The 11365-nt window shown below is 42.6% G+C and overlaps 1 protein-coding gene across 1 annotated transcript in view; it reads right to left on the bottom strand.

The window, feature by feature from the left end:
- Positions 1-202: 202 nt before the first annotated feature.
- Positions 203-11365, bottom strand: part of sv2ba (synaptic vesicle glycoprotein 2Ba) — a 30170-nt gene continuing 19007 nt past the window's right edge. Inside the window, exons 4-12 of the mRNA XM_071400171.1 lie at positions 10554-10687; positions 8505-8594; positions 7352-7465; positions 4114-4202; positions 3710-3874; positions 3450-3583; positions 1447-1650; positions 1024-1183; positions 203-722 (exon numbers count right to left, since the gene is read on the bottom strand). Of these exons, the coding sequence (XP_071256272.1) occupies positions 539-722; positions 1024-1183; positions 1447-1650; positions 3450-3583; positions 3710-3874; positions 4114-4202; positions 7352-7465; positions 8505-8594; positions 10554-10687 (1274 nt within the window). The 3' untranslated portion in view covers positions 203-538. The remainder of the gene's footprint in view (positions 723-1023; positions 1184-1446; positions 1651-3449; positions 3584-3709; positions 3875-4113; positions 4203-7351; positions 7466-8504; positions 8595-10553; positions 10688-11365) is intronic.

The following is an 11365-nucleotide window of genomic DNA, read 5'->3' as shown; positions in this document are numbered from 1 at the left end:
TGTCAACCCAATACCTTTCCTGAACTGTTGGTTTCAAATCAAAAGCACAACATGGTTCAACTGGCTGTCGTCTTCCAAGTAGATATATTCCTCATCTCTCCTATTCTTTCATTTTCATTTAAAATAATTTAAAACACATTTTAAAACATACCAAATACAGAGTGACTTGTCCTGCACTAATGGGGGAGTGGTATTTTAAGGTGCACAGAAGAGAAACACAATTTCAAACAATGTAAAATGGTGACAAGTCTTGATGAGGGTACCATTCGTTCTTTACATCCCCATGGGAACAGAAAGCCCATCCCCTTATTCTGTCACACACACAGCTCACATCACATGTGGAAGTCTCCCAACTGGACCACTCTATATGTACAGACAGCTTTATTTGGCCGTGACGTTGTAAAGGTTTGCAAAATTCCACTAACTTTCCCCAAATCCCCACGTTTAAGCAGGAAGTCCTCCAACCAAGATGTTTTGAAAACCTGTGGAAAGTTACAGGAATTTTACAACCCTTGATGCCGTAGATGTTTGTCTGTTTTCACTCCAGGATCTTCTCCCGCGTGTCGGGTAGTTTAGTGGCCAACAGACCTCCGCAGGCCAGCGCTGCGAACGCCAGGAAAATGGGGACGATCTTTGTGATGCCGATGAACTTGGCAAAGACGACGCTGCCAATAATGGCTGCCAGCTTACAGGTACCGTTCAGCACTCCGAACGCTGTGCATCTGAGGAAGAGAAAGGTACAGACATCGGTGGGTTTAGGACGGGTGCTTAAAGGACAGTTTACAACAGTGGTTCTCAACCGGTGGGTCGGGAGGTTTTCAATGGATCACGGGTGTCTGAGTAAAAACTACCTGGTTCAATTTCAAACAGCCTGAAAACCTTTGGTTTATAGTATTTATCCACAAAACTCTTTCAATTATTCACAATTTCCAAAGACCACCTAAATCCCTCATCATGACTGACACTGACATCAGTCTGATACCAGGACATTGACATGGGGATTGGGATTGTGGTTCTCTGTACCTTTTAGCAGAAGGGTAGATTTCTACTGTGATAACCTCCAGTCCGTTCCAGGCCGCGACGCTGGTAGCGTAGAAAAGGCACTGAAATAATATAACTGCCCCCTGACTGAAGCTGAGGAGCAGGAGGAACGTACAGACTGCTGAGATCAGCATAGAACCACCTGGTGGAGAGAGAGAGGAGGGAGAGAGAGAGAGAGTGAGGGAGAGAGAGAGACAGACCGAGAGAGAGGGAGGGGACAGAGAGGGAAACAGAGAGTGAAAGAGACAGAGAGGGAAAGAGACAGAGAGTGAAAGAGACAGAGAGGGAGAGAGAGAGAGAGAGAGAGAGAGAGAATGATTTCAGAGTTGCTGCCATAGTTTCAGTTTGTTTTGTACCATTGATTATTTTCCCATTGAGCCACATACGTGTCTTCACTTCCCTCACCTATAATTTTGATCCTTCCTATCTTGTCCATGAAGAGGGCTGACAGGATGTTGCCTGGCAGTGTCGCTAGACTCCCCAGGAAGCTGACCATGTAGATGACAATGTCGTTCTCCTCCTGGAAGTTCAGATGGCAGCCTTTCTTCGGATGGAGAAACGTGGCGTTCTCCATCCGACAGTCTATAAACTTAGAGTCTTCCCAAAGGTCTGCCAATCACAGAGATAAAGGACAAATGAGATCATAAGGGGGATCTGTGCTATGTTCAATGTCCACATCTCATTTACATTCAGAAAGAATTCAGACCCCTTAACTTTTTCTACATTGTGTTACATTACAGCATTATTCTACAATATGTTTTTAATTCCCTGGTCAATCTACACACAATACACCAGAATTACAAAGCAAAAACAGGTTTTAAGAAATCTTTGCAAATGTCTTAAAATTAAAAAATGGAAATATCACATTTACCTAATTATTCAGACCCTTTACTCAGTACTTTGTTGAAGCACCTTTGGCAGTGATTACAGCCTTGACTTGTCTTGGGTATAAAGCGCTTGGCACACCTGTATTTGGGGAGTTTTTTCTCTGCATATCCTCTCAAGTTCTGTCAGGTTGGATGGGGAGTGTTGCTGCTCAGCTATTTTCAGGTCTCTCCAGAGATGTGAGTTCAGGTTCAAGTCTGGGCTCTGGCTGGGCCACTCAAGGACATTCAGAGACTTGTCCCCGAAGCCACCCCTGCATTGTCTTGGCTGTGTGCTTAGGGTCGTTGTCCTGTTGGAAGGTGAACCTTTGCCCCAGTGTGAGGTCCTGAGCACTCTGGAGCAGGTTTTCATCAAGGATCTCTCTGTACTTATCTCAGTTCATCTTTCCCTCGATCCTAACTAGTCTCCCAGTCTCTGCCGCTGAAAAACATCCCCAGAGCATGATGCTGCCACCACCATGCTTCACCGTAGGGATGGTGCCAGGTTTCCTCCAGACGTGACGCTTGGCACTCAAGCCAAAGAGTTCAATCTTGGTTTCATCAGACAGGGGAATCTTGTTTCTCATCGTCTGAAAGTCTTTAGGCGCCTTTTGGCAAACTCCAAGTGGGCTGTCATGTGCCTTTTACTGAGGAGTGGCTTCCGTCTGGCCACTCTACCTTAAAGGCCTGATTGGGAAAGTGCTGCAGAGATGGTTGTCCTCCTGGAAGGTTCTCCCATCTCCACATAGAAACTATGGAGCTCTGCCAGAGTCAGGTTCTTGGTCACCTCCCTGACCAAGGTCCTTCTCCCACGATTGCTCAGTTTGACTGGGCGGCCAGATCTAGGAACAGTCTTGGTGGTTCCAAACTTCTTCGATTTAAGAATGATGGAGGCCACTGTGTCCTTGGGGACCTTCAATGCTGCAGAAGGGTTTTTGTACCCTTCCCCAGAACTGTGCCTCAACACAACCCTGTCTCGGAGCTCTACGGACAATTCCTTCAACCTCATGGTTTGGTTTTTGCTCTGACATGCACTGTCAACTGTGGGACCTTATATAAACTGGTGTGTGCCTTTCCAAATCATTTCAAATGTGTAGAATTTTCCACAGGTGGACTTCAATCAAGTTGTAGGAACATCTCCAGGATGATCAAACAGGATGGACCTGAGCTCAATTTCGAGTGTCATAGCAAAGAATCTGAATACTTATGTAAATAAGGTATTTATTATTTATAAATTAGCAAACATTTCTAAAAACATGTTTCCGCTTTCTCATTATGAGGTATTTTATTTTGATGAGGATTTTTTTTATTTCTAATCCATTTTAGAATAGGGTTGTAACGTAACAAAATGCGAAAACATTTGAGAGGTCTGAATACCTTCCAAATGCACTGTACATCACATCCATAATACACCTCACATATCCAGATAGTCTCAGAAAGAGGTTCAATGGCTAAGGTGAACAGGTACAACCTTGTCTGGTCTCTCTGTGGCGCTTGAATCAGGGACAAATTAATTGAGAATCGTTGCACAGATATAACACCTACCTGTGTTATAGAAGACCGTGTTCTTGATGGTGCAGTTCTCGAAGTACGTGTTGGTCGACCTGACGTCCTCAAAGTAGCAGTTCTCAAACAGGGAATCTTCAAACTTCACAGACTTAATCTCTATATCCATGAACCTAGACGAGAGATAGCACAAGTCTTTTTTAGAGAGAACAGCCCTGCTTCAGTGGAGACGTCTGACAACATTGTAACGTACTAGTTGTCCAGTCAAAATATCCCATCGTGTCATCACTGTGACATACTTGTCGTGGACATATTCTCCCTCTTTGTGGATCTGGTTGACCAGGGAGAAGTTGAAGTGGAATCGCTCCACTCGTTCTCGATGGAAGAGTTTCACTTTGGACTCGTACTCCTCATACTGCATGTACTTGATCATGTCGGGGAACCACACCGACAGTCCGTGGTAGCTGAGAAACAGAAGTAACAGTCAACCCGTCATGATTGACACGTCCAATAGTGACTGAACAGTGCTCTCGACAAGTAGCAAGCTATCACGTGTTAGTTTTAGATATGCAGACGTTCACCATCTGGATAGCTTTCACTGGATTGGATATCTCCTGTGTTGGTTGAGGAGCACCTGACGGAATAACAGGGGGATTTGTTGAATTGTTAAACTCACAACAAAAGGTTACTACTGTTTGTTTACCTGAAGGCCATGGTGAACCAGACGATAGCCAGGAAGAGACCCTGCAGTCTGAGGTCTGGTGCTGCCAGTGACATCACGTTCTGCATCACCTGGAGAAGAAACAACACAAACCATCCTCCTGGTTCAGACACACTCTTATCAGCAGTGTTATTGACAGTTTAACACACTCTTATCAGCAGTGTTATTGACCGTTTTCAACACACTCTTATCAGCAGTGTTATTGACAGTTTTCAACACACTCTTATCAGCAGTGTTATTGACAGTTTAACACACTCTTATCAGCAGTGTTATTGACAGTTTAACACACTCTTATCAGCAGTGTTATTGACAGTTTAACACACTCTTATCAGCAGTGTTATTGACCGTTTTCAACGCACTCTTATCAGCAGTGTTATTTACAGTTTTCAACGCACTCTTATCAGCAGTGTTATTTACAGTTTTCAACGCACTCTTATCAGCAGTGTTATTTACAGTTTTCAACACACTCTTATCAGCAGTGCTATTGACAGTTTAAGTGTTATTGACAGTTTAACTTCTCACGAGTCACCAACCCTGATCCGGTAGCACCCCCCACCCCCCCCCCCCCACTGAGTAGCATAGCTAGCATAGCGTCACAAGTAACTTGTAGCATCTAAATATCATTAAATCACAAGTCCAAGACACCAGATGAAAGATACAGGTCTTGTGAATAAAGCCACCATTTCAGATTTTTAAAATGTTTTACAGGGAAGACACAATATGTAAATCTATTAGCTAACCACGTTAGCAAAGGACACGATTTTTTTACTCCCAATAGTTTTTTCCTGCGTCAGTAGCTATCACTAATTCGACTAAATAAAAATATATATAGCCACTAACCAAGAAACAACTTCATAAGATGACAGTCTGATAACATATTTATGGTATAGCATAGTTTTTTTTGGGAAAAATGTGCATTTTTCAGGTATAAATCACAGTTCTACATTGCAGCTGCAATCTGAAATAGTGCTGACCCAGCCAGAACAATTACAGAGACCAACGTCATATAACGAATTACTCATCTTAAAACATTTCAGAAAAATACACAGCGTACAGATATTGAAAGCCCAACATCTGGTGAATCCAAACAATATTTCAGATTTATTAAATGTTTTATAACGAAAACAAAATGTAGCGCTAAATTAGCATAGCTATACCAGGCAGATTCGGCTAGGCGCCCACGGCCAGTTCACATGCACAACAGATATGATATAACATCGTAAATTGGGTCTTACTATGGCTGATCTTTCATCAGAATGTTGATCAAAGTGTCCTTTGTCAAGATGAGTCGTTGGTTCCGTTCAGAATTGTTCCTTTCCCACTCCATTTAGCACAGGTACTGGTCGAGTGGCACGGATCTCTCAAACGTAAATAAAATCAGACAACGGAACACCACAAAACTCCCGAAAAAATTCAAATAATCTGATTAAACTATATTGAAAAAACATACATTACGATGATATGGTCACATGTATCAAACAAAATTCGACACGGAGATAGTTTTCATCCATAACGCCAGCAAAACAGTACACAATCGCAGCTCCAACTCGTGCGAATCAGAAAACCGGAAGTTGTCGGTCACGCCAAAGAAATAGGTCTTATTTCACGTCAGTACCAGATAAACAAAGAATTTCTCCTCTGACGTCCTCTTGACACCCAGAGGAAGGCGAATGAAGTGTGTTTCTGGTCATAGGGGTCATGACCATATATAGGCAGAGCGTTGAAGCGAGCATAGACTTCTTGCATTCTACTTCTTGGTCAGGGAAAGTGCTGTCAAATGACTTGTGTATCACTCAGAGACAAAATTGAAACGGTTTTAGAAACTAGAGATTGTTTTCTTTCCAATGGTATTATTTATATGCATATAGTAAGAGCAATAATTGAATAAGAGGCAGTTTAATCTGTAGAGCAAATTATGCTAATGGGAAAATAGCACCCCCTGTATTCTCAAGAAGTTAACACACTCTTATGAGCAGTGTTATTGACAGTTTTCAACACACTCTTATGAGCAGTGTTATTGACAGTCTAACACACTCTTATCAGCAGTGTTATTGACAGTTTTCAACAAACTCTCTAACATTTTGAATCAAGAACATGTATTGTAGCAATCTAAATCCATAACCTAGCGTCCTCCTAGGGTTTAGGATCTCTTGGTGTCTGAAGTTTTGTGTTGACATTCGCTGGATGCTGATTGATTCCCGGTTGGGGCTCCTCCCTGAAATGGCTCCTATATGTTACCTGTTTGAGGAGGTTGGTGTGTCTGACAGTCCAGCTGTTACCTGTTTGAGGAGGTTGGTGTGTCTGACAGTCCAGCTGTTACCTGTTTGAGGAGGTTGGTGTGTCTGACGGTCCAGCTGTTACCTGTTTGAGGAGGTTGGTGTGTCTGACAGTCCAGCTGTTACCTGTTTGAGGAGGTTGGTGTGTCTGACGGTCCAGCTGTTACCTGTTTGAGGAGGTTGGTGTGTCTGACAGTCCAGCTGTTACCTGTTTGAGGAGGTTGGTGTGTCTGACAGTCCAGCTGTTACCTGTTTGAGGAGGTTGGTGTGTCTGACGGTCCAGATGTTACCTGTTTGAGGAGGTTGGTGTGTCTGACAGTCCAGCTGTTACCTGTTTGAGGAGGTTGGTGTGTCTGGTGGTCCAGCTGTTACCTGTTTGAGGAGGTTGGTGTGTCTGACAGTCCAGCTGTTACCTGTTTGAGGAGGTTGGTGTGTCTGACGGTCCAGCTGTTACCTGTTTGAGGAGGTTGGTGTGTCTGACGGTCCAGCTGTTACCTGTTTGAGGAGGTTGGTGTGTCTGACGGTCCAGCTGTTACCTGTTTGAGGAGGTTGGTGTGTCTGACGGTCCAGCTGTTACCTGTTTGAGGAGGTTGGTGTGTCTGACAGTCCAGATGTTACCTGTTTGAGGAGGTTGGTGTGTCTGACGGTCCAGCTGTTACCTGTTTGAGGAGGTTGGTGTCTGACAGTCCAGCTGTTACCTGTTTGAGGAGGTTGGTGTGTCTGACGGTCCAGATGTTACCTGTTTGAGGAGGTTGGTGTGTCTGACGGTCCAGCTGTTACCTGTTTGAGGAGTTTGGTGTGTCTGACGGTCCAGATGTTACCTGTTTGAGGAGGTTGGTGTGTCTGACAGTCCAGCTGTAACCTGTTTGAGGAGGTTGGTGTGTCTGACAGTCCAGCTGTTACCTGTTTGAGGAGGTTGGTGTGTCTGATGGTCCAGATGTTACCTGTTTGAGGAGGTTGGTGTGTCTGACGGTCCAGCGCTGGAAGGCTGTTCCAGTGTCACTCTGGATCTCAATGAACTCATCCTCCTGGGTCTTAGGAGTCGTGATGTTGGACACCTGACAGCAAGGACAGGAGAGACTATATCACATCATAGTGTTGTAGAACTACGTGATTACATAACATTACATTGTTGGACACCTGACAGGAGGGACAGGAGAGACTATATCACATCATATTGTTGTCGAACTACGTGATTACATAACATTACATTGTTGGACACCTGACAGGAGGGACAGGAGAGACTTTATCCCATCATATTGTTGTAGAACTAAGTGATTATATAACATTATATTGTTGGACACCTGACAGGAGGGACAGGAGAGACTATATCACATCATATTGTTGTAGAACTACGTGATTACATAACATTACATTGTTGGACACCTGCCAGGAAGGATAGGACAGACTATATCGCATCATATTGTAAACTAATAGGGAGTATATAACATTATATTGTTGGACACCTGACAGGAGGGACAGGAGAGACTATATCACATCATATTGTTGTAGAACTACGTGATTACATAACATTATATTGTTGGACACCTGACAGGAGGGACAGGAGAGACTATATCACATCATATTGTTGTAGAACTAAGTGATTATATAACATTATATTGATATAGAACTAATAGTGATTAAATAACATTATCTTGTTATAGAACTAATAGTGATTATATAACAGTATCTTCATATAGAACTAATAGTGATTAAATAACATTATATTGTTGTAGAACTAATAGTGATTCTATAACATTATATTGATATAGAACTAGTAGTGATTATATAACATTGGATTGAACTAATAGTGATTATATAACATTAGATTGAACTTGGAGTATGGTCCTCATGACTGTACTAGAGGAGAGTTGTTGGTTTGACCGGTGGTGTACTCACAGTGAACACCCTCTCTGGTTGACTGTACTAGAGGAGAGTTGTTGGTTTGACCGGTGGTGTACTCACAGTGAACACCCTCTCTGGTTGACTGTACTAGAGGAGAGTTGTTGGTTTGACCGGTGGTGTACTCACAGTGAACACCCTCTCTGGTTGACTGTACTAGAGGAGAGTTGTTGGTTTGACCGGTGGTGTACTCACCGTGAACACCCTCTCTGGTTCTCCCTTGGCCTTCCAGTTGGTATCATGGACCTGTCTCAGAATCATCCAGGCCTCGTCATGTCTCCCATTCTGACAGAGACAGACAGAAACATCTGTCAGCCTATCACATGTAGCGACTGGAATATACAGCTACACTTTTAGAAAAAAGGTGCTATCTAGAACCTCAAAGGGTTCTTCAGCTGTCCCCATAGGACAACCCCTTTTTAGTTCAAGGTAGAACCGTTTTTGGTTCCAGAGAGAACTCTTTTGGGTTCCATGTAGGAACTGTCCCCATAGGAGAACCCTTTGGAGAACCCTTTGGAGAACCCTTTGGAGAACCCTTTTTGCTTATAGGTGGAATCATTTTGGTTCTACATAGAACCCGAAAGAGTTCTACCTGGAACCAAAAAGGGTTCTACCTGGAACCAAAAGTGTTTATCCTATGGGGAAAGCCGAATAACCTTTTTGGAACCCTTTTTTCTAAGAGTGTAGAATACCATGTAAAAGGGCCTGGGGGAGATGTTTCAACTGTTTCAACTCTGTGTGAAACAACACAGCAGTGGGATTTAGTTCTTGTTTTATTATGAGAGGCAGAATGCTATGTGGCTGCTGAGTCATCATAATATCAGAATGCTATGTGGCTGCTGAGTCATCATAATATCAGAATGCTATGTGGCTGCTGAGTCATCATAATATCAGAATGCTATGTGGCTGCTGAGTCATCATAATATCAGAATGCTATGTGGCTGCTGAGTCATCATAATATCAGAATGCTATGTGGCTGCTGAGTCATCATAATATCAGAATGCTATGTGGCTGCTGAGTCATCATAATATCAGAATGCTATGTGGCTGCTGAGTCATCATAATATCAGAATGCTATGTGGCTGCTGAGTCATTATAATATCAGAATGCTATGTGGCTGCTGAGTCATTATAATATCAGAATGCTATGTGGCTGCTGAGTCATCATAATATCAGAATGCTATGTGGCTGCTGAGTCATTATAATATCAGAATGCTATGTGGCTGCTGAGTCATTATAATATCAGAATGCTATCTGGCTGCTGAGTCATCATAATATCAGAATGCTATGTGGCTGCTGAGTCATCATAATATCAGAATGCTATGTGGCTGCTGAGTCATTATAATATCAGAATGCTATCTGGCTGCTGAGTCATCATAATATCAGAATGCTATGTGACTGCTGAGTCGTCATAATATCAGAATGCTATGTGGCTGCTGAGTCATTATAATATCAGAATGCTATCTGGCTGCTGAGTCATCATAATATCAGAATGCTATGTGGCTGCTGAGTCATCATAATATCAGAATGCTATGTGACTGCTGAGTCATCATAATATCAGAATGCTATGTGGCTGCTGAGTCATCATAATATCAGAATGCTTTCTGACTGCTGAGTCATCATAATATCAGAATGCTTTCTGGCTGCTGAGTCATCATAATATCAGAATGCTATGTGACTGCTGAGTCATCATAATATCAGAATGCTATGTGGCTGCTGAGTCATCATAATATCAGAATGCTATGTGGCTGCTGAGTCATCATAATATCAGAATGCTATGTGGCTGCTGAGTCATTATAATATCAGAATGCTATCTGGCTGCTGAGTCATCATAATATCAGAATGATATGTGGCTGCTGAGTCGTCATAATATCAACAATCTCATCCTGATTCTTCCAATTGGTTCATTCATCCCCCCTCCTCTCCCCTGTAACTATTCCCCAGGTTGTTGCTGTAAATGAGAATGTGTTCTCAGTCAACTTACCTGGTCAAATAAAGGTAAAAAAATAAGCTGCATACTGCATACTGCATACTGCATACTGCATACTGCACACACACACACACACACACACACACACACACACACACACACACACACACACACACACACACACACACACACACACACACACACACACACACACACACACACACACACACACACACACACACACACACACACACACACACACACACACACACACACACACACACACACACACACACACACACACACAGTCTGTTACCTCCAGGAAGAAGCGTGGGCTCTCTGGCATGAAGACCAGTCCAATGAGGGCAATGATGGCTGGAAACATACACACCAGGATGAATATTCTCCAGGTGTGGATCTGGTACTGTGTCCCCAGGCTGATCCCCCAGCCTGCAACAACAACATAATCATCAACAACAACATCATCAACAACAACAACATACACCACCGTTCAAAAGTTTGGGGTCACTTAGAAATGTCCTTGTTTTTGAAAGGAAAGCACATTATTTGTCCGTTAAAATAACATCAAATTGATCAGAAATACAGTGTAAACATTGTTAATGTCGTAAATGACTATTGAAGCTGGAAACGGCAGATTCTTTTATGGAATATCTACATAGGCGTAGAGAGGCCCATTTTCAGCAACCATCACTCCTGTGGTCCAATGGCACGTTGTGTTAGCTAATCCAAGTTTATCATTTTAAAAGGCTAATTGATCATTAGTAGATCCTTTTGATTCGATTACAGGCTCAAAATGGCCAGAAACAAAGCACTTTCTTCTGAAACTCGTCAGTCTATTCTTGTTCTGAGAAATGAAGGCTTTTCCATGCGCGAAATTGCCTCTGTACGCCTATGTATATTTCCCATAAAAAATCAGCCGTTTCCAGCTACAATAGTCATTTACAACATTAACAATGTCTACACTGTATTTCTGATCAATTTGATGTTATTTTAATAGACAAAAAATAAGCTTTTCTTTCAAAAACAAGGACATTTCTAAGTGACACCAAACTTTTGAACGGTGGTGTACATCAACAACAACAACAACATCAACAATAATAATGATTA

Source organism: Salvelinus alpinus, chromosome 5, assembly GCF_045679555.1.
Source record: "Salvelinus alpinus chromosome 5, SLU_Salpinus.1, whole genome shotgun sequence".
Lineage (NCBI taxonomy): Eukaryota > Metazoa > Chordata > Actinopteri > Salmoniformes > Salmonidae > Salvelinus > Salvelinus alpinus.
This window is presented reverse-complemented; position numbering and strand designations above follow the sequence as displayed.